The 23,408-nt window shown below is 42.1% G+C and overlaps 1 protein-coding gene across 4 annotated transcripts; it reads right to left on the minus strand.

Annotated features, from left to right (window-relative positions):
• Nucleotides 1–3,849: 3,849 nt before the first annotated feature.
• fkbp15b (FKBP prolyl isomerase family member 15b) lies at nucleotides 3,850–23,406 on the minus strand. 4 transcript variants are annotated; one of them, XM_076731057.1, is made up of 30 exons: nucleotides 23,219–23,406; nucleotides 20,836–20,939; nucleotides 20,643–20,721; nucleotides 20,415–20,484; nucleotides 20,253–20,327; nucleotides 19,185–19,283; nucleotides 18,931–19,080; nucleotides 18,761–18,829; nucleotides 17,751–17,894; nucleotides 17,415–17,569; nucleotides 17,268–17,316; nucleotides 17,044–17,160; nucleotides 15,052–15,136; nucleotides 14,834–14,934; nucleotides 14,646–14,733; nucleotides 14,282–14,391; nucleotides 13,039–13,137; nucleotides 12,784–12,878; nucleotides 12,316–12,418; nucleotides 10,844–10,876; nucleotides 10,121–10,292; nucleotides 9,414–9,550; nucleotides 9,073–9,228; nucleotides 8,744–8,896; nucleotides 7,683–7,775; nucleotides 7,333–7,446; nucleotides 6,458–6,565; nucleotides 5,475–6,136; nucleotides 5,101–5,209; nucleotides 3,850–4,877 (listed from the first exon to the last, which is right to left on the minus strand). In XM_076731057.1, the coding sequence occupies exons 1-30, from the start codon at nucleotides 23,266–23,268 to the stop codon at nucleotides 4,800–4,802; spliced, it is 3,657 nt and encodes a 1,218-aa protein (XP_076587172.1). In that variant the 5' UTR covers nucleotides 23,269–23,406; the 3' UTR covers nucleotides 3,850–4,799. The 4 variants fall into 4 exon arrangements, with proteins under 4 accessions (XP_076587172.1, XP_076587173.1, XP_076587174.1 ...); XM_076731058.1 differs by having other exon boundaries at nucleotides 14,646–14,715; nucleotides 23,219–23,396; XM_076731059.1 differs by lacking the exon at nucleotides 10,844–10,876 and having other exon boundaries at nucleotides 23,219–23,405.
• Between the last annotated feature and the right edge of the window lie 2 nt (nucleotides 23,407–23,408).

Genomic DNA, 23,408 nt, shown 5'->3' on the forward strand with positions numbered 1-23,408 from the left:
CCAATAAATAACAAAAGCACACAGTTTGATGCCCTAACTGTTTTTTCCTGTTGCTTTTTGTGTGTTTATACTGCAGCACTAGCTCAACTAATGTTAGCTAATGTGAACTAATTTGAAAGATGTGCTCTAAAGGTAACTATATAGCTATGTAGATATGAAAGAGAAATGATCAAACTGCAGGAATTAATCTGCTTGGCAACAATGTGTAACTTTGATCAGCAGCCAGCGGCTAACATGCTCAGACCAAACAAACACAGTTACAAAGTTGTAACGTTAGTGGATCATGGCAGTGAGGCCAAAGCTACAATGGATTCAGGCTGGAACACGTGGAGTGATCTAATTTTTGCTTTAGAGTTGATGGGGAAAATGGCCTGTGTGAAATGACCAATAAGAGCAGACTGGGCTAATCAGGAGGGAGGCCTTAAGAAGGACTGGGGCAAAACCAGCTCATTTCAGACAAAGAGGAAAATGGTGTTGCAACAGTGGACAGAGAAACTTGTTCAAGAAGACACCTAAAATTAAAGTACGAACCTGAAAATGAGCAAAATGTGGCCTACATGCCGAAACTCTGTATATGTATGTATGGTGCGTTTGCTGTCCTGTCTGTTCTGCATGAGCTCACCAAGCCAAGCTCCTAAAAATACTTGATGGACTGGCAATAAAGTTAATTTAATGCAACACACCTCATTCAAAGTGACAAAGTTTCAGTGCTTTCTGTTACGCTGTCAACATAGGAGAGATACTCAAAAAGGATTTAACCATCAGGACAGGACAGTGAAGCCCAGCATAGCACCAACATTTTAGGTTTAGCAGCTCTTCAAGTCAGCATGAGCTACTGAACGTTCAGTGATTGGATGTTTTGAAGCTTATATGTTGAATTAATTGGCCTCTAATATCTTGGCTGGAGTCAGAAAATTAGAAATTGTGGTACACAAAGAACAAAAGTGGATTCTGTAAGGCCGGGATCAGACTCTCGCTGTGTCTTGGTCAGGTGACTGGCAAGATGTTATGGTAAGCAATTGTAGTCAGGTTTTCAGGAGGGTTGTTAACAAAGGGCTGGTCACATAACGACAACGTTAACATCATAACCCAGTACACCAAAAAAAAGCTAAGACTCATGTTCACACATGTGTACACATCACACGTAACGGCATCATCACCTCCAAAGGACTAAAGAGCTGAGACAACCAAAGACGACATCCTGCTACCAACCACAGCAACAGACACATCAGCAACAGCAACACACACTCATTTGTTTTGATGCCATACTCAATATGAAAACTTTTCACATCACTTTTCATTCAGTCTCCTGCATGTTTCAGAGCCTTATTTTTTCCATCAAGTGGGACATTGTCCTGAATTGACCTACAGAAGTGCAGTTAACCACTTGTACTTGTGAAAACTGTTGAGAAAAGCCGGCCTCATCTTTCTCTCTGTAGTTCAAACAAACATGCTGATAAATACATTTTTCAATCTCATTCTCTTACCAGTTTCTACAACCTCTTCTCTGACCCCGCAGTCACCCTATTTTCCCACAGGGATCATTGACCTAATCAAAGTAACATAATGCCAAACCTCCAATGTTAAACACATCTGATATAAATGAATATAATGTGTTTGCCTTCTGGTTTAGCATTATAATAACTAATAATTATTTATAATAATATTCATAAGGTCAAAAGAGAAAAGACAAAATGCCTGATGTCACGGTTGCAAAAAAAAAAAAAAAAAAAAAGATATCACCCATGTTAATCAGTCAACGATGACACTGTGTTTCTATTCTGAAAAGCAGCCCTTTTACCACAATGGTTCAGTTTTTATATTCACATGATTGTCAGTGACTCTACAGCGACACCTAGTGCTCTACAGAAACAAAAACCCAACCAGCTTATATAACAGAACCAGAGTCAAGCTGATGATGCTCTTGAGCCAGACATTACAAATTATTTAATGACAACATATGCTCACTTTAATATGTAAGGCATGTTTATTTACTTGCTCACAGGAGACTGGTGGAGGAATTGTCCAGGGTTTGGAAAACCAAATCTTAAAGTCCTTTTTCGTGGGATGGCCGTCTTTGAATTTAGATCACGGACAAATCCAATTTACAAACAGCATAATTTGGCATTTAGTTGGACCTGTGGACACACATACCAAGCATATATGATGTTTGACATACATGTGTCTTGCAAACTGTATCTACAAAGCTTTTAACATTAAATAGAAAAAGAACTGGCATAGTGTTGCTGATGTCCTTTAGCTGACAGTCTGATCAGCAGAGTTTCAGTGAGTTCATACATGAACACTAGTGAATAAATAGTGAATAAAAACAGGCTGGCAGGCTGACAGACGCTCCAATTATGGGCTGGGCTGATCTGCATGTCTGGTGGTCATCTTTGGCCTCAGGGGCAGCAGCCAGAGTTTGACCCACAGGAACAACACGGTGGGCTGAGGAGGGGCAGAGGCCTTCCTCAGCTGGAGTTCACTGTCAGAGCGAGGCCAAGACAAACCAGGATCTGAGAGTTCAGTGCCTGCTCCGACTATAGGTGGGGGGGGCGGGGTGTCAGGCACTGAACTCTGTGGTTCAACTGAGACTTCAAAGGACTTCACCTTAGAAGAGCCCTGTTCCCCGACTTGTCCTGTTTGGGTTTTTCTAAACCACGCAACACATTACAGGGTTTAATTTAATTGCAGAAATTCACTTCACAGGTTGCACACTGTCTGCTTGTAAGGTAACTTGTTTTTCACCTTATTTCAACAGATTTGTTGATCTCAGCTGAGGGGAGGAAAATCAGTTTCTTGACAGCCAGTAGAGGAGACTTAGCAGTGTGGTCAAAAAGACAAATGGGAACAGCAGGCCAGCATAGCACATGACTAAAAATGGCTTTAATATTTGAAAAAACACCACATCGTAAAAGGCATAAACATACAATCTAAAAGAAGATGAAATGCAAATAAAGGTTTGTACAGAAAATGCACCATGATTCTGTTGATTTTATAGTCTTACTGTATGTTGTCACATCGTGTTTTGCTTTATATCACGTCATAGTATGATGTGTTTCAAATGCATTAATTACCCCATGTCATGCATTTATTCCATTTCGTTGCTTGAGATTATGTCTTTGCAGTTTGTCAAATCATATAATGTTGTGTTGTGTCGTATTATATTGTCATGTCATGTCAAACTCTCCGCTCAGCGTGGCAGAGGGACTGTGCATCACCTGTGCTGGGGGCCATAAAGTGGACCAGAACAAGAACTGGGAACCCACATCAGTATAAGCTTTGAGGATTCATAACAAACACGCTGTGCAGAAGGTTTATTCAGAACAGTCAAACATAATAAGGCATTCAGTTTTGAACAGTCTTTTTCCTCCTGAAAGAATGAGCAACTTCCATTTAGTCTATGATAGATTCCATACTCCTACCTGCATGATGTGGCACTTCATTTGGAAGCACCTTTACTCCACTGATCAACCAGGTTAGCTCATCTGACAGACCACGGGGCACCACACTGTGCAGAGCCACAGAAACTGTTAAAGCAGCATTTACAAGACTGCATGTGCAGTACATCCATTTTCAATCCAGCCATACCTTCAACAGAAAAGGCTGACTTTAATATACACCTCGGCCATATATATCATCTAGATACATGCTAAGCCTTCAAAAGTGAAAAATCTGATCGACTTCATTTTCCTGGTGACACACCTGATTCCAGCATACGTTTATTCACCTTGAAAGCTAACGTTCGCTAAAGCTAACACTGTCAATGAAGTGTGAAGTCAAACGTTTTCAGCTACATGTGCTTTCAAAGATTAGTGTCATCTTTTTTTGTTTTTACATTTTTATTTTGAATCTAGCTTTGCTCTCGTGTAAACTCACGTTAAATCCACTAAATAGTCTACAACACTGAGAGTTTACCTTTAAGTCACTGTAATCAAAGGTTTTACTAAAGGCCTTGAGCTTTCTGCCGTCTGTGCAGTTCATGCTCTGTCGCGTAGCAACACTGTAGCTGGAGTCCAGGGCGTGGAGCGCCGCCTGCTGGTCACTGATGATCACCCCGGCGTTAAAATGTACTGTGTATTTTAGGAATTATTTCAATAATAACGATTGACAAACGAATGCACTTTGATCATCAAAAGACTGACATAAAATCCATTGTACAGTATCTAAGGACAGTTTTATGCACAAGCACGGTTTGAAAAGTTGCTGATGGAACTCATTTGAAACTAGTTTAAGTGACTAAAAATGATGACCTGCAGACAAAAAAGTGATCTGACGCACGTAACAACATATCTCCATGTCATTTATTTTCTGCAATGAATTTCAGGTTAGCAAAACTGTGTAAAAGTTAAATTCTTAAAGCAGCAAGCTAATAATTAAAAACCATGTAATGGTGCAGTCTGAAACCACTGATGACAGGATTACTGCTGATTCAACAAACTAATCTGCTACAGTGCCATGTAAAAATTTGGGAATCAACTGCATCACCAACAGATATCACATAACTGATGACAAGTATTTGTTTTGATTCATCTGTGAATGACTGGTTTGTTATTTCAACCAAAATCAGAGCCTGGAATTGTAACTTTTGTGCTCCAGGATGCTGAGGCAGCAGCTGTCAGTCAGCAGGACAACACAGAGGTGAAGAGCCCAGCTGTCTGACTCCTCTGTCCAGTCGAGTTCTTCAGCAGAGGCATCTCATCATCACTGCTCCACCAGGCAGAGACAGCTGGTAAAGCACCTTGCGTGTTGTTGTTTTGAAAATTAAGACGCCAAACTTTCAGCATTCTAGTTCCATCTCAGTTCAGCCAGTCCAGATCATCATCGTCCTCTTCATCACCAAACAGAGGGGCCGGGGGGGGGCGCCCTTTCAAGCTCTGGAAACAAACAAGATAAGTGAAAACTTGAATACTGTCCATCAATGTTGTATTAATGGGTTTAGCTAACACAGAACAGAGTTTAGTCTCTTTAAAGAAGTATAATGTAGCGATAAAACACCACTGACTGACTAAACATCGAGACAAAACACAAAAGAAGGGCTGGGGTCAGAGGGTGACAAGGAGCGCTGAATCATCTGAGAGCTTAGACGTCCTTCCTCACCATCTCATCCTCTTCTTCCTCTTCACTGGGCGCTGCGGGGGCTTTGGCAGGAGCTGTGTTCTGGAAAAATGGCTCCTCTCCATTTTCCTCACCCATTCCCCCAGTCAGACTGAGACAATAGCAGAAAAAGAGCGGGGGTACGAAAAGACAGTGACAACAAAAGAGAAAAGGACCATGGAGGACGAAGCAAGCAAGAAGTGAGTTTGCAGGATTACATGCATTCATTAGTAAAGATGTTACAACTGGAGTCAAGTTAAATGAAATCTGGTAAATAACAATGAGTTAAGACTACATCTGACAACATGTGACCAAGTCCACAGGTCAAAACTGGTGGGTGGGCCAAGAAAAATCTGACACAGCAAACCAGGTCTCACCTTGTACCCTCTCCTGAGCTGTTCTGAAGTGCAGGTGGTGGAGGTGGGTTGGCTGGGGGTCCAAAGGTTTTCTGAGAAGCAGCATTCACGTCTCCTCCATGATTTATGTCAGCCGTGCTCTCCTTGTCCACCTCACTGCTCACAGCAGCATTCTTTTCTGACGCAGCTTCCTGTTCATTCTCAGGTGGTGAACTCTCACCAGGTTCATCATCTGGATCTGCAGACTTCTTGGCGTCTTTTACCTCTGCACAGGATTCCTGAACTGAGTGTTCTGCCTGCTCCTGCTCCTGCTGTACCTCAGACTCTGATGATGCTGTCTCTTGCAGTTTCACTTCAGTGGATGAAACAGGATGGAGATCAGTGGCTGCTACTGCCTCTGCTTGGCTTTGTGTCTCTGACTCTGTTGCTGTGTCCGTCTCCTTCTCTGCAGCTACTCCCTGATCCATCTGGGTCTCACTGACTTGGTGAGAATCCGATTCAACCACATGCTCTTCTTCCTCCTTTTCTTCCTCTTTGACTCCTTTCTCTCCATTTACATGTACATTCTGATGAGGTGTCTCCTCTCTTTGTTTCACATCATCACTTTCTTGGTCCTCCTCTTCATTCTTACTCAGACTCGGTGAAGATCTCTCCGTGCCACTGAGCAGCTGCAGGGTTACATTCTGGAAAAAATGATGTCCATATAATTTAGGAAGGTTCACCAAAACATATGCTTGGCACTAGTGTTTTGTTGTGCAAAGTCAGGTTTAGCTGAGAGTCATTTTTGCCAGTTTCAACAATAACAACCCTTCTGAGGCAGCAAGCTACAGACTGATCTATCCTGACAATAGCAAATGACCCTAACCCTAACATGGTCGCTATCATCTGGCTGGCCTTCCCACATGCAAAATGTTCCACCAAAATGAGCCATCCATTCATTTCTATGATTCTGTCCAAACTGCCACAGCAAGGCTGCTTTGGCATTTTATAGCAAAAGTACTTACCTTAATGGTTGTGACAATGACCCCCAGCACAGCCTGGCCACTGTAAGATTCACTGAGGTCAAACTCCCCTCTCAGAGAATGAAACACTCCGTTCATCACGCGTTTCACCTGCAAGTACACACAGCCAAATCAAAGTTCTCCATCAGTGCTGAAACTTAAACAAAGGTCATTCTTCCACTGTGAGCCGTGATATGCAGCATTAGTCATTATATGATATGCTAATGTGTCTGTCTCTATAAAAACAAACAAATAAATGAATACCGCATCTACAGCATTTTTGTCTCATGGTGCATCTTGAATCTTGATCAAAATATGACTGAATATTTCTCACCAGGGACACAATTTCACTGCAGTCTAATGGAAACTTGTAGATGAGTTTCATTTCATGCATTATTACTACTACAGTAGGTATAGATATGGGTTTACAATCTGTATCAGGTTATATACTGAAAAAAACTAAAAGATTCCAATGCGAAAATCAAAGCCCTACCTACTATAGACAGTGTTAGATATTCTAGGCTTTATTGTATAATGTCGAGGGCAGGGGAGCCATCAGGTTATCAATAAAAGTGAATTGTACTGAATTGGATTTGAACGTGTGAGCATTCATCGTACTGTATCCCCCTGCAGGTTGTGACTTCCTGTTCGTGGGTGGTGAAAATCCCCCACTGAGAGGGGAGGGGCTGAGCTCAGCCATCTTTCACTGACATCTGGTGGTGGTGATGTGCTACTGCTGATCATTTTTGATATTCACTCTGACAAAGTTCCACGCTTGTCATGAATGCTGGAAAACTGGTGGGACTAATTGTGCCGCACCCTCAATTATTTGTTCCAGTCGTGCATGAAGTGTGGGTGTGTTTGTGTTTGACTCTCACCTCTGCTGCAGTGTCTCCTGAACTCTGCTGCTCTGCCAGTTTCCTCTCCAGTACAGCCACTCTTCTTTCCAGTTTTTCCCTGACAGCTGCTCCTTGTTGCTCCAAGGTTGTGTACTTAAAGAGAATAACAGTGATTGTGTATGTATGTGTTTGTAGGGGGTGGCCCGGATGCACCCAGGAATAAATAGCAGCATATAATTTTTGTGAGAAATGAATAGTAGTTGTATACGTAAACACAATGTCATATAGAATTCCGGGAAAATGACATCCCTGATGGATGCATTCCCTGCCAATGATGACCATTTAATCTAATTAGAAGCACAAGCTGACTGACGAATCGTCCATCTTACTTTTTCCTGAAGGGCCTGCAGCTCTTCGGTCTGCCCTCCATGTTGTAGTGAGCTCTGTTCTTCTGCATCTCTCGACTGCTTCAGAACCGTAAACTGTTGAGAGTGAGAGAGGCCAAAAATAAGCCAGTCACACATCATATATTCACACTTACATCACACTACATGACTAACTTCTTGTTTCCAATTATGGTTACTGCAGGTTCAAACTGAGATCTCTGGTTGCAGCTAACCAAATTTAAAGAAAAACACAAAAGCTGTGGTATTTCTGACTGAAGGTATGCTTCAAAAAATGCATTACAGACATATGCTCAGAAATAAAGTTCTCACTTTTTTCTTCTACTCTGAGAACTTAAAGCTAATGCTAATGCTTTTTCTACAACTGGTGGTTTCATTTTGCAAACAATAGTTACAATGAAAAGATTTAGATAACCAACTTCCCAGTTACCTAAAATAGCTGGCTAGTAACTATCTCGCCTAGAAAAATGTCAAGGCACTTTATGTATTTGTTTTCTTTGGCATCAGCTAGCCTGTGTGTCAAAAGTTGTGTTCAAGGATATTCATGTCACCTGACAATGTTCATTAAAAAGTGCAATCAAATGTTAAGACATTAATGCAGACCGTACTGAGCCTGCTCTGCATTATGACCTTGACCTACTAACTTGCCCCACACGAAGACAAAACAAATACATGATATAGTTCTTATATAAAGCGATGACATGATTATTAAAAGGGGTGCTGCAACCTCATTACGTTGCTGGACTCACAAGAGACAGATTTTAAAAGAGGTCGAAATATGTACAACAGATGCCAAGATATTAGGACTTTGGATCCTAGTATGGGTCAAGTTCTAAAAACACATTTCCTACATTTCTCACAATGTATCCCTGATGACATCATCAGGATTATTATTAAAGTGACCATAATGTGTAAAGTTTGAGTTCCTCTACAAGTCAACAATAAGACAAACTCTTTGATTACACTGAATGGAGTGAGTGTGTGTGTGTGTGTGTGTGTGTGTGTGTGTGTGTGTGTGTGTGTGTTACCATGGCTTGCTTGTCTACCTTTTCTTGGAGCTGGGTTAGCTTGTCCTGTAGAGCATCTCTCTGCTCTGTTACTTCAGCCAGCTCTCTGCTGTGCTTCTCTTTAGCAGAGGCTAACGTCTGTTCACACTTCCCCTTCCACTCCTCCTCCAGCTCCGCCTGCATTTGAGACAACTGCAACACATACATGGTACAAACATTAATGGTACCACTTCAGATAAACACTAACAGATCCAAAACATATTGAAGGGCGTTCAGAGACCCATTGGAAATAATCAAACCATTGCATTATCGTTCATGTTCCTTCAGTAGTATATTCTGTGCAGAAAAGCCCTTTCATTGAATGCTACCTGTTCGGATGCAGCATTGTCGGTGCTGGTCCTGGCTTTGCGCAGTTGAGCTCGGAGGTTGTCCAGCTCCTGCTGGCTGCTCTTGCGGAGCTCCTCCACCTCCTCATCCCGACGCTGACGCTCAGCCTGCCACTTCTTTTTCCTCTCCAAAAGTGTCTGAATGGGAGGGGAACCAACGGCTTGTCAGCATTTACTATTTCACATTTCAGAAACTCCTGTCTCAATTATTTCTCAACAGTTTCAAACATTTCTGAACAGTTCTTTTACACATTATCTTTGTTTCCATGGTGATTTTTGTGTCCTGTGATATAGTGACAGGCAAAAACATGAAGCACGCTTACTCGTTCTACACTCTCTTTATCAGTCTTCAGGTCCTGTAGTTCCTCCTCCATGTTGTTGGCTCTCAGCTCCGTCTCTTTGCGTCTTTGCTTCTCTGAGCGGTACTGAGCGTGGGCCCTCTCTGCTGCCTCCTTCAGCTCTGAAACCCATCAACACAGCACTGTAGATTAGTGTTTCCTTACAGTTAACACGGGCTGGACTAACATGGCCTTGGTCACTTAGTGTGTAACATTGTTTGTTGTCAGATTTTCTTTTGCCTTTTACGCTCCAGAGCCATGTTCTTTGTAAAAGCATTTACCTTAAATTGACTGTTGATGATTTGACACAAATTAAATCGCATTAGTGCTAATAATAGGAGCGAACTTTTGTCTGCCTGTTTTATCTTATTCTTCCAGGAAGAGGAAGTTTTGGGCCAGGAGTGGGGAATGCTGGCTGGGAGCAATGCGGGTGACAGAACCAGGCTCAGCAGCCTCTACAGACATTATGGCAGAGGCGAAGACACCAAAGACATTGATGGAGGAAGCTAAGAAGACAGAGTGCCCGAGCAAGAGGCAAGAGACAGGAGTAAATCTCAGACTGGCTTTCAGTCATTGGTTAGAGCCTCACAAAATAAAAGGCTGAAAAACAAATGTGTTACTGTTGGACTGTACAACTGGCCATATTTACAACAGTGGTGTATAAGTGAATTGCATTCAACATCAGCACAGACCTTCCAGCTGTGTCTCCAGGGCAGCGACTCGTTGGCTGTGGCTCTCACTGTCCTGCAGCGCTGAGCTCAGTTTACTCTGCAGCTCCACGGCCTTCTGCTGCTGAGCTGAAGCTTCTAGCTGCAGCTGAGAGAGCCGGGCAGTGGATGAAGCCAGATCCTCCGTTAGACGAACCTGATGGAATCGCAGGTGGATAGGGTGAGGGGTGAGTGGAGGGAATATACCAGTAGCTGTCTTCAGTGAAGTAAAACCCAGGCCACACAGAGACAGAGTAACAACAGAGTGACAGCCTGGATGAGTGGCTACTGGTGCTAGTGTTGTGAGCAGCATGACCCTGTGGGGGAAAAATGGTGAGTGATGACTGATGGAGAAGATGGAAGGGAAAAAGAGGAAAGAAAAGTTAGTTCAAACGTTAATGAAGTATGATATAAACAGGATGATTCCGGTGGCTGTGGTCAGATCTGGGTCAAATAGTAGATCCATATAATTCTTCACATTCTGTGCAGCATGTTCGGAAGTGTGGAGTGATCAGGACTAACCAATCAGCTGACCAATACTGAACTGTATCCAAAGGGAATATCTGAAATCATTTACAGAGATTGTCTAAACTTACTACTGTCTTTACTCTGTTTGCTGAAAACAGCTGCTGATTTGAAGGTTTTTCTTATTTTGCAGATACTATTTGACCCCAGACTATTAGCAGTATACAGAGGAAACAGGCTCACCTGGCCAGAGCCCAGGTCCTGAGGCAGTGCATGCTGAGAAGAGAGAGCAGTGAATGCTAGATTTTCCTCAAGAGGAGCACAGCAAAGAGTGAAGCCCTCATCATTAGCATCAGAGCAGGAAAAAGACAGTAAATGCTGAAGTAAAAACCAGCCCAAGCCCCACTGAAAGTGCTGACTTTAAAGTATATTACTGAGGTGAAAAGCTTAATGTCAAATTCAGGTTAGTGCTGCAACGATTAATCGAATAATTGATTAGTTGTCAGCTATTAATTGATTCGAGTCTTTTTTTTAAAAGTCAAAATGCTTCCAGCCTCTTAAAAATTTTGATTTTCTGGTTTCTTTACTCTATGACAGTCAGCTGAATATCTTTGGGTTGTGGACAAAACAAGACATTTACGGACGTCATTTTGGGCATTTTCACCATTTCCAGACCTTTTATACACCAAACAACTAATCACTTAATCAAGAAAATAATCGACAGATTAATCGACAACGAAAATAATCGTTATTTGCAGCCATAAATACATACAACAATAGAAGATAATGATGCATGTATTAAGTTCCAAATTTACCACTCATCTCGAATGCAGCACAAAATATGTGTTCAGTAAGTTTTGCAAAGTCATTTTGTCCATTATGATGATGCTGTGAAAACATGAAAATGGACCTTGAAAATGGAAAACATTCTGCAGGTTGTAGCAAAAGACAGAGCTGCATCCACATGCTAGATTTCATCTGCCAGATGGTAACAAAATAGATAGAAATAAAACCAATCAGTCTTTAATTAGACAGACATCCACTTGGCTTTGTGCTTTCAGCCTGACAGATACAGGATTTTTGAGGTGATATATAGATATATATTACTCATTTATGGAAAAAATTACAAACAAACATTATTAGATTTGGTTATAAAAGATCAAGATATGTACTGAACAGAACATTTTACAGTTCTAAAATAAGCATGTCAGTGGTCTCTGCTGGACAAATTTCTACACGGTGTCTAAATGTATGACTTTTTTTTTTTTTTTAAACACCAACATGGACATACCTATGATAAAGTAAAAACAGCTTTTAACCTTGGTCCCACCAATGCATCAGTTGAGTTCTACTTGAAAGACAGTGGTGAGATACATATTCCCCCACGTTTCATAAAAATCAGATCCTCAGTCTGAAGGCACATTCACACACTGCAAGCCACCTGGTTGATGTCATGCTGCATCCAGTGTGCTCTGACCACATGCACATGCATGAGCAGCAGTCTGCAGCCACAGAGGTCTGATCAAGCGTATTATATACATGGCAATACTCTGGTGTATGTGATGGTTTGGATCCGTTACAAACTACTATCTTCTTACTAATACTGCAGTTGGTCAGCACTGCAAGAGAGTGAGATCGTCCTTGCTACAGTGTGAATGCACATCAGTCTCCAGTCTCAGCTGTCCCCCTCTTCACCATTGAAGACAAATCCTCACCTTGTCCTGCTCAGCCTGCAGGAGTCTGGCCTGGCTCTGCTCACTGGTTGACTTGAGGGAGTCGTTCCTCTTTTCCAGCAGCAGGTGACTCTGCTCCATGTGCCTGGACAACCACAGCACGACTACATTACAGACCCATTCAGACTGAAATCCTCCTGATTCTGAATCAGTGTGGTCTGTTGTCACCAACCACATGAAATACAGAGGAGATACTGACAATTGAAACCTTTTTAGTCTTCAGTCTTATTTCCATCTTGCTTTTTTAATCCACTAATTGCATTTTAAACAAAATCAATAATGAATACACCAATGATAACATAAGACACATAATGGTGGCTTCAAACAGAAGAGCTCCAGACTATCATGTGACAGAGATCATACTGTATACATTTCTACACAGCAGAAATAGTGGTCGGACATGATGTTTTCGCCTTCTGTCAGCCATAATTGGGGCATTTTCTGACTCACCTCTGGTTCTGATTGATGAGCTCTCCGATTTTATGGTTTTGCTCCTCAATGCGACTGCTTTTCTCAAAGACTTCCTTTCTTAAACATTCATTTTCCTAAAAACAAAAAAGGAGTGACACACAGTTTGATTTGAAGTTCCAATACACCAAAAGATGCAATAAGAAAATCAGTATTTGTGTTATAAAAAGAGATGAGGAGAAAACACGAGTAACAGAGCCTCAAACAATACAATGCACTGTACTGTCGAGGGTGTACCTGGACAATTCTTTGGATGTTGTGCATGATCATGGAGGTTTCCATTGGCATATTAGACACGCCCATGGAAAGACTTCCTTGCCTCTGAAGGTCATCTATCTGTTCAAGGAACAGAAAAACAAGAACCAGACATAAAGTGCCACTCAAAGCTTTGAACACAGCTTCTCATTTAATGGTTTCTCTGTTTGAACACTTTCTACATTATAGGTCAATACTGAAGATATTAAAACTATGAAAGAACACACACTGTGTGGAATTATGTGGTGACCAAAAAAAGTGCGAGCAAAGCTAAATATTGTAGGTCCTTCAAAGTCGCTCCCTTCACTTTGATGACAGCTTTACACACTGTTGGCCTTCAGCTTCAGGAGGAAGTGACCTGGAATGCTGAAGGAGTTCCTGTATATGCTGAGCACTTGTTGCCTGCTTTTCCTTCACTCTGTGGTCCAACTCATCCCAAACTGTCTCTGCTGGGTTCCGGTCAGGTGATTGTGGAGGTCAGGTCATGTGACGCAGCACTAAATCACTCTCCTTCTTGGTCGATAGCCCTCACACAGCCTGGAGGTTTGTTTTGTGTCACTGTCCTGATGGTCAACAAATGTTGGTCCCATGAAGCACAAACCAGATGGGATGGCATGTGCTGCACAATGCTGTGGTCGCCATGCTGGTTAAGTGTGCCTTGAATTTTGAACACTGTCACCAGCAAAGCACTCCAACACCATCACACCTCCTCCTCCATGTTTCACAGTGGGACCCACACACGTAGACACCTTCCGTTCACCTTCTCTGCATCTCACAAAGACACAGTGGTTGGAAGCAAAAATCGCAAATTTGGGCTCATCAGACCAAAGTACAGATTTCCATTGGTCCAATGCCCATTCGACCATGAAGACCTGATTCTGGCAGTCTCATCTGTAAAGCTGATGTTGAGATGTGTCTCCTATTTGAACTCTGAGAAACATTTGTGTGGGCTCTAAGCTGAGGTGCCGTTAATCTGCAGTTTCTGAGGCTGGTAACTGTAATGAACTTCTCTGCAGCAGAGATACCTCTTGGTCTTTGTTTCCTGGGGTGATCAGAGCCAGTTTCATCATAGTGTTCTCTGAGAACTTTGATGTCTTCAGTATTAAACTACAATGTAGAAAGTAATAAAAACATGGACAAGGAGCATCCAAAATTTTGACTGGTACTGTAGCTCCTATCTATTAAAGCTGCTTAATGAACACATCTCTGCACATAGAGTTCATACCTTTGAGGCCAGCTGATCCACTTTATCTGCTACTTTTGTGACAGATAACCGGATCTCTGTGTTATGTTGTCGGGCCTCAGTCATCAAGAAGGAAGTCACATCATTGGAGCCTAAAGAAAACAGCATCATCGCAACAGGATGCGTCATTTGTAATAATTTCACTTCTTAAACACAAAACTTTCGTGCAGCTGTGTAGTATTATTGACTATTGAGGGTGCTGTGCAGAACTGCATCATGAAATGGTCAAATGGGTCTGACAGTCACTCTATAATCTATATCTATATATATCTAAAACCCTCTCCATTAACCTAACACTGTTCTGGTTTGATCATAATGTGTTCTTTGTTGAATTGCATGCTCTCACCCATGTATGGGACAGTTTGTGCAGGGTAGACCTGGCCAACAGGCTGCAGCTGAGACGGAGCCGCAGAGGTCTGTGTGTAGGAGTAAGGCTATGAAACAACATCATGCAGAGATATAAAGAGATATTTCCAGATGTGTTCATATGTAGGTACTGGTGATACATTAGTATAAAATGTGGTGAAGTGTCACCTGAAAGGCATGGCTGCTGCCTGGCAGCCCAGGCTGTGGGGCAACAGTGGTCATAACTGGAACTAAGGCAGAAGGTGGAGCTGTGTGAGGATGAGGATGCACTGCAGGAAAAACAATAGAACTTAACAGATCATATTTAGGGAATTCATCAAGAAATTGTAAAAATACTGTCCACCATCGTAAGAAAATTGTATTAACAGCACGTGGAGGAAGTTTACCGTGTACTGAAGCTGGAGCAGCAGTGGATATATGCACTGGAGATGGAGCTGCAGGCTGATCCTTCGCTCTGCTGCCACTGGTGTCCTGGACATGAACACATAGTGGCAGATACTCAGTAAAGACACCAGATATGGCAGATCAGGGGCACTCCAGCTATTTTGCATTGCATTTCCATTATGTTAAAAAAAAAAAAAATCAATTATCAGTGCAGGAGAGGCTAAGGTGGCCTGAATTTAAGCTGCTGAAGTATGGGTCAGGCTCCAAAAACACCGGATCCTACACTTCCCATAATGCAATTCAAAATGTTATTCATTAGACCCTCCCTGGCTGGGAAATTCCCACGTTCCCTTTGCTACATGTCATCCCCTCCCTCTCTCTTCAGCTGCAATATCCAATAAAGGCAAAAATAAAGAAAGAAATAAAAGCCCAAGCACAGATCGCTCCAGTGATGTCATTATACAGCTGCAGTCACTGTACTGCACGACAGCATTATAATACTCCCACGACCTGTAAACTGATTTTAGCAAGTCAAATTGAAATCACTGGAGTGTCCAATAAGAATATTCAGTTAATACCAAAGTCAGTCTTTTTCACGGAAGACGTTTTGACGTGAAGAGCACAGGTGTCAATAATTAAATGGATAATTGTTCAATTCCATTTAGCTGATGCAGTTTCACGCTCCTGGTATTGTTGGCGGGCTCACTATCACCATTTACTGGGACACCTGAATAGAAGAGAGGCGTTGTTGATGTTATTAGTAACACCTGAGCTTTTCCTACCACGACAAGTCACAAAGTGTGCTGTGAAAAAGGCCCATTAATGCTTAGCTGTGCACCGTGCTGCAACTGCATCGGTCCATTAATCAATTAGTACTCATCATTTAAATTCATTCTAAAGTATCAAACGTGTTAGTTAAAGGTTCTTTGTCAGGCTGCTAAATTTCTCTTCTACCATTGTAAGTTGAATATTTAGATTCTTCAGTCTCCTGTAACTTGTGGAGGGCATTAATCATTTCTCATATTTTTGACATTTAATATACAACATAGTTAACTGATTCATTCGAAAATAATCAATAGATTAATCAATTAAATGCTTCTTTAGTTGCCCCAAACAGAAAGTGATACTTTGACACGCACGTCGCATCCTTTTTTGGCGATATACTGACATTCTATTGGCTGTGGGCCAACTGTGACTGGGTGATTAAAGGATATTGATTCTCCCTTTTATGAGCAATTCCTCAAGCGATGCAGATGGTGGGCCGAGCTGATTTTTCCAAGCTGAATGATTAATGGACCAGTGTGTAGGTTTTAGTGACATCTAGCAGTGAGGTTGCACACTGCAACCAACTCAATACCACTCGCCTCACTCTCGCCTTCCAAGCCTGTAGGAGAATCTTCAGTGGCCTCTAAAATGGCAAAAAATGCAAAAGGATTTAGGGCCAATAGATGGTCCTAAATCCTCCACCCTGGACCGTCAAACTGTGTCATCTTTTTCAGACACAGATGTGGGTTTCTATGTCATCATTAAAAAAAACAAAGCAGGTTAGAGCATTTGAGTGGGCTTCAGACTAAAGGATGGGGCTCATGTTATTCTAGATTTTTCTCATTGCCAATAAATCCCATGAAAAGATGACCCTCGTCAACCCTGAGCCCAGTGCTTCCGACCTAAGACAAACATCTTAAAAAATGGCTCACAAATTTATAGTGTTGTTTTTAAATAATTTCCTCAAACAGCTAATCACAGAAGTTTTGTTGAGAACCACTGCTCTAGAGAGTATTTCAGGCAGCAGGCTGGTGTGTTTGAGATTGAGTCAGGATAAACTACATTGTGTGTGTTCATGGTAATGAAGGAACATGTCATGATGTGTCAGGCCTTGGACACACACAAAACACTGGTTAGCAGGACACATTCATTGGTTTTGGCCTTTTCATGAACTTTTTTGACAACAGGAAACACAGAATATCAGCACACTTTTTCATCAACAGACCCACCTCAAGCTCAGAGTCACTGGATTCAGGCTGGCTAGCCACGCCTGTCAGAAAGGGCAACATGGGCTGGCCCATCTTTGCCATGCGAGAGATCAGCTTGGCTTTTGTGGCGTCTGGATTCTGAAGTTAGAAAAGTAAGCACCCCATCAATAAAGCTGCAAAACAACTGACGACAATTAATATCACAGTACGTCCTTAATAAGAAAGAAAGCAGAGTGGATGCTCACTGCCAGCTGCTCACTGAGCGAGTTTGACTTTGCACGCAGCGGTGGCTCCCTGGAACAACGAGAGATGGTTAGGGAGAAATGAGCTTATGTGACAAAAGAATTAAGAATGATGATGATAATAACGATTTCCAGAGGCTTAACTCTCACCCTGGTATGCCTGAGCCTGAACCAGTTGTCTGCACTGGGGGCTCTGGGGCCAGATTCTCCACACTGGGGGCTGGAGAAGGAGCAGGAGAGGGAGCAGCAGAGTCTCTGGAGCTGGCACTCGCCCGATCAGACCCACTGTCCTTGGAAAATTTCACCTATAGCCCAAAACAAACAGAATCAGCTTCATTTCACACCTCAACAACATTACAAGCAACTAGGGGTAAAGAGGTAGTGACAGAAGTATTCATGTGGCCCTCGAATGATCAGGTATGTTAGAAAAAGTCAAATACAAGACAGAGGAGGGAAGGATGTAGAAAACTGTTCAGTGGGTGTTACCCGTCGAAGCTCTGATTCAAAAATAAGAGTGCTGTTAGACGGGACACGGTTGGGGACTCCCTTGGATCCGTAAGCTAGGCTGGGTGGGATGACAATGAGACGACGGCCTGCCTTCTTCATGCCCAGCATCCCTTCCTCCCAGCCCTGGTTACCCCGAAAAGGACAGAGAGAGGGATCATGAGGTAATAACATAATAACAGGACAATGATGAACATGATGCAGGCACACTTTAGGCTGGTCATTTAAAGCTCGGCTGGTTTACTTCAAAACACAGTATTAGCACATTTTTTTCTTTCAATTTAGTCATTAAGACAGGCCACTAGTTTGTTTCTGCACCAGTCAGACTGACTTTACTTTCCATTTTTACTTTTGACATTGGGAGAGGAAGTAACTGGTGCAAACATATTCAGGGGAGCTAGTCCTGTAGATCATTTCAAATGAGTGCTCTGCAGTGTTTGCTCAGTGTTTGAGTTCAGTGAAAGGTCAACTCATGTTCGAGTGAATCTACTGATAAGCCCAAAGACAGCTGGTTAGGCCACTGATCTCGCCTCGTCACACAGGCCCCAGGATGATAGATCAATAAAATGTTGATGTCCTGTAGCTGCAACATTTTTTACATGATGTTTAAGTCTAAACTTTAGTTAATTTAGAAACTTATCTTTCAAATGTTGCTGGGCAAAATGACCAATCATTGTATCCACACTATCACATTTCTCTTGTTTATCCTCTGACTGCACCAACATGTGACATCCAAGCATCCTCACATTACCAATTTCACAGTATCTGGAAATAAGAAATATTGCAATGAAACATGTGGAGTACAGTATGTATGTGAAAATATCTCGACATTTTTAAAAATGAAGCAAACACAAGAGGATACCACCAGACTATGAAGTACAAAAAACTAGAAGTCAATCAGAATATTTTCTAAAATTATAGTGATTGTATTAAAAGGAGTGTGACTGACCTTGAGCTGCTATTCATATTCAGAACAGTATGTTTCGACTCACTTTGATCACTTTTCCCGCTCCAACTTTCAGTCGTAGCAACTTGTCTTTGTTGAGGTTGGAGTCAAAAACCTGAAATTATATTTGAGATTCAGTGACTTGAGTGCCATCAAGTCCAGAAAATCTACAGGACCTGGAGACAAATTGATAAAATAATGACTGAAGTGTGTGACCTGTCCAATGGCGTGGTCCTGCAGGAGCCAGCCTGTGTACACCACCTCCAGAGAGTCTCCGTTCTCCACCGCCTGGCCCTCACCAAGACTCAGATCCTGAACCACCACAGTATCTAAGGAGGCTGCACTGTTTGCTTTCGCCAAACACACCTGACACACACCAAAGGAAAGAAGTCATCATTTGTTACATAACTCGTGTCATCTAGCGAAAGCTTGTACCGGCCGCATGTCAGAATGATGAAGGTTTTGATCACCTCTTTGCAGAAGTCCGATGAAGTTTTCTCTGATTCAAACATGAGGGACCAGTTCTGCCTCTGGTCATCATAAAAAGTGCAGTAATTGTTTGGCTGTACCTGCAGGAGAGAAAGAACATGTGGTCCAGAAGACAGAAAAGACCAGATAACAAACACTTGAGCTCATTTGCGTCATTTTTCATCAGTCACACATCAGTCATCTGCACAGTCGTAGTGAATTTTGACATGTTGTTCCTGTTGTTATGTTTACAGTTACTTATCTACCCAGTGACAGACTAAAGTGAGTTCGGAGTGTGCTTCTGCTGCTTTTATTTCAATTTTTATATATATTTTAAAAAATACTACAAATTTAAGGGGGAAAAATCTTCTTTCTTTGGCATTTTGATTGGGGATGGGCACGATTAGTTAACTGGCTGATTAAACATTGCTACCCTCACTAGTAGGTGCCAGAAAGACTAGTCATTTAAACTTGTTTTACTAATGAACACATCTAAATTACAGGATAAGTGTTCATAATGCACAGCAGGGTTTCAGTAATCCAGTAATTACTGGTTTTTGACTGGGAAAATCTACTGAAGTCTGATATCTAAATCTCTGTGGTCATAATGTCTGGTGAAATTAATTCCAGTGTTAGATGTGAAAATAATCTGGGTTTATAACCTGTTTTTCCCCACTACTTCTCTGTCTTCCCTCTCTCTCGCTCCTCAACCGAATCCATGAACAATGGGTTTATTTTGACCACCCCAGTGTTGGTGATTGTTGGAGCAGTGGAAGACAAACAAAGCAAATTTTGATCAGCTCTATTTTGTTCCTGTCAAGTTTGAATGAAGTGTTTTACAATGATAAAAATACTACTTCTGTAAAAGGAGTCTGGTGGCTTTGGCAAGAGCAACATCGAGGCTGCTTCTGTTAAACAAGGATCTTACTCTTTAACAGTAAGGGATCCTTTCTATAATAATCTGAGCCTGTCAGTGATAAAAGCAAGCACTTTTAGTTGACATACACTGAGGGTGCACGAATGCATGGAGCCCGTTCACACACATGCATTCAACATTCTTTCTGTCTCACCGTGAAAACAAATCCAACATGGATCTTGGCAGCTGTCACTTGTTTCTGCTGGCTCAAGTACAGAAGCAGCTTGTACTGTACAAAAGAAGCGGGGCATTATACATAAAAATCAAAAGTCACACCAATAATCTCAAACAAGTGACCAATTAGCAAAGCTCCAACCTCTTTTGTTGCATGGTTGCCCAGTACGGCTGCTCCCAGCTTGCCCTGCTTCACATACTGTCCGTTAGTGCTGCACATGGGACAAAAAAGGCAGAAAGGCTTTTCACCTGACTTGCTGTAAGATGATCTGGAGAGTCATGACTTGATTTATGCAGCTGATTATGAAATATATTTTCATGTTTTGAAGCTGAAAAATTCAACAAAACACAACATAAACGGGGTCCTTACTATCTGAAGGTTTGGGCTGCTGTGGCAAACAGCACTGCAGGAGCTCCAGGTGCTGCAGCTGGTTTCTGGGTAGCTGGTGCTGTAAACAGACAAAAGACTCAAGATTCAAAAGATTCAAAAAAAAAAAAAAGATTCAGCCTCCACATCATGGCTGAATCTGATGTTACTGATGTCTCCGTTCAGATGGTCTCACCTGAATTGGAGCTCTTTCTGGGCTGTTTCGGTGCTGTGTACTGGAAAGACTCATTCCCCTTACTGGCTTCCTGGTCTAGTCCAAACAGGGAGGCCAACTTGGCCCTGCAAGGAGATCAAGCGTTAAGATCATCTAGATATAGTTATGTTTGCCATGAAATGTATGATCCGCTCTATGGTTACACTCTTGGAATAAAAATACCCTGGCCTCAGAAACACATCAAGACATGGCGTCTGACGCAGCTCTGACTGTGCAGTCAGGCTAGTTCCTACTCACAAGGGTAAAGTCTTTACTCTTCATTCCAGGGATCGCAGCAGTTACTGTGGCTGCCTGTCACACTTCAGCTTCCAACACCATTTTAATCCACATGAAGGTTTAAAAGTCAAATACATAATGGACTACATCATGTGCATTCAAGCTGCACAAACTTGCTAAAAAAAATGTCCATACGACTGTGGGGCTGCATTTTCATGATCAATCAATCAGTCGTTTTTTTGGATGAAGCAATGAGTCATTTAGTCTACAAAACGTCAGAAAGGGATTTAGATAAGGTCATCACATTCTGAGCCAAAGAGATGTGATGAAATATTTTGTCATTTAACAGACAAACAAACAACTCACGGTCCACTTAGTAGCATTACCTGGAGATTTGTACCTCATCCCATGGTCTTCAGTTTCAGACTGAACTTTCATCCATGATTTTTATGTCATTTGCACTGATACAAAACTGAGAGAAGCAGCAGATCCTCATGTTTGAGGGACTGCCATCAGCACACTGTTTTGATTTTTGCTCGACTAATGACTTAAACGATTAATCAAATATCAAAAGTGATGGTGATTCATTGCCTGATGATTGACTAATCCACAACAGCCGTAGTGCAGAAACAACCAGACCATTACTACACCATCACAGACTGCAACTTCATTACATCGACTACCCCAATCACAGGCACCAATCTCATTGTTTTCAACACACAGGAAAAAAACCTGCAAGGCTAGACCAACATTTCTGTAAAGTGTCTGTGGTTTCAAAATAAGACAAGTTTTGGAAATCTGCCCAGCTAACTGTACTGACCCCTGGAACTCCTTCCACTGGTAATCATTGGTATCTCCAAAAACGGACATGTTGAAAGCTTTTAGGCCTTCATCCCCAATGGTAAGGAACTGGGATGAGGAGAGCCAGTCTGTTTGCATGTGTGAGTTAAAATCCTCCCAGTGTACGTTCCAGCGCCTCTATGCTGGCTGCCCCTGATCTCTCAGTTGCCCGTGCAGTAACACCACCGTGGTAGATTCAACAGCATAGCCGAGGAAGAAGCTGAGCAGCTCCGACTTCGTGCTGGGTTTCCACTGAGCAGAGACGGGCTGTGGCAGAAGCCCTCACCTTACTTCTCTAACAGGCAGCATGTGAGAGGAATTAGCCACCATAACACTCCTCCCTCCGCTGGCTGCTTATTCCACCGGCTCCTACACACTGTGCTGCCATCACAATGGCCTGAAAACGTGGCAAAGCTGTAACTGAACGCTTCACAACTGAGAGACATGGGACATTCATAGTCACCGAGTGTGTCAGAACACAGGGGTCACACTTTAGATTCCTGAAACAGCTCATTTGTCAAGGTCACAGCTGAATAACCTACACATAAATGCCTATTTTCAACAAATGAACTGTTTCCTTCTTTACTTTATATTCTGGCAGCCTTTGAGTGCTTGGACTTGGCTCTGAAGCACTGTGCTTTGATAACAGGGATTCTGGTTATTAAGACAGTAATTGAGTATGTCAATGGAGATATGAAGGCATGTGATGAGCAGATCAGATGTGCAGTGGATGTGAAATCAGTGGAGCTGTGTCTTGCTATAAGGTCGAGCCATGTTTTCAGTTCTCCGCAGAGTGAAAACACTTTGTGGCTGCTGTGGTTCTGAGCTTTCCTGGACTGTACGCACCAGCACAGAGTTAACTGGCGTACTAGGAAAGACTTTTAGAGCTATCAAACGTGATTTTCCAATTCGGCACATACAATATGTCCTTCAGAGTGAATTTAACTTAATTTATGTCGAATTTCATCGTGCTGAAGTGGTTCACAGTGCTTCTTTTGGTATTTTTGTATTGGCAACAAAAAATCATTTTAAAACATTAACTGAAGTATGTGTTTAATTGTGAAAAAGTCTAAGTCAGCCTAATAACAGAAGAACTTACCAAAAATCGCCGAGGCTTTAGGCTATTTTCTAAAAGACATTACCTACAAACAAGGTCGCAATAAGTGACCAAATATCAAATCAAATTTGGTTCAAACAGAACAGCAGCTAGCTTAATGCTAGCTGAAAGCTGCTCAGCTAGTTAGCATGTAGCCTACCAGCATTACCTTATTTTAACAAACAAACTCACCCTCCGCTGGGAGACAAGAAGTCCCCATCTTCATCATCTCCGCCGAACATCTTTTGAGTGTGAAGCCTTTTCTTATAAGATAAAACAAATGCACAGATCAGTTAGCAGTTTTTACATGGCTAATTTTTTTTAACTATGACTTCCCCTTCCTGTTTGTGGTGGAATCAGCTGACTTTCCACCTGATCCGAA

This window comes from Chaetodon auriga, chromosome 5 (assembly GCF_051107435.1).
Source record: "Chaetodon auriga isolate fChaAug3 chromosome 5, fChaAug3.hap1, whole genome shotgun sequence".
NCBI lineage: Eukaryota > Metazoa > Chordata > Actinopteri > Chaetodontiformes > Chaetodontidae > Chaetodon > Chaetodon auriga.

Coding starts and splice junctions, on each gene's coding strand:
- fkbp15b (XM_076731057.1), bottom strand. CDS start 23,268: ATGTTCGGCGGAGATGATGAAGATGGGGACTTCTTGTCTCCCAGCGGA. Junction 18,830..18,930: donor AGGACCACGCCATTGGACAG/GTCACACACTTC, acceptor ATATAATTTCAG/GTTTTTGACTCCAACCTCAA. Junction 17,895..18,760: donor GAGCGGGAAAAGTGATCAAA/GTGAGTCGAAAC, acceptor CGGGGTAACCAG/GGCTGGGAGGAAGGGATGCT.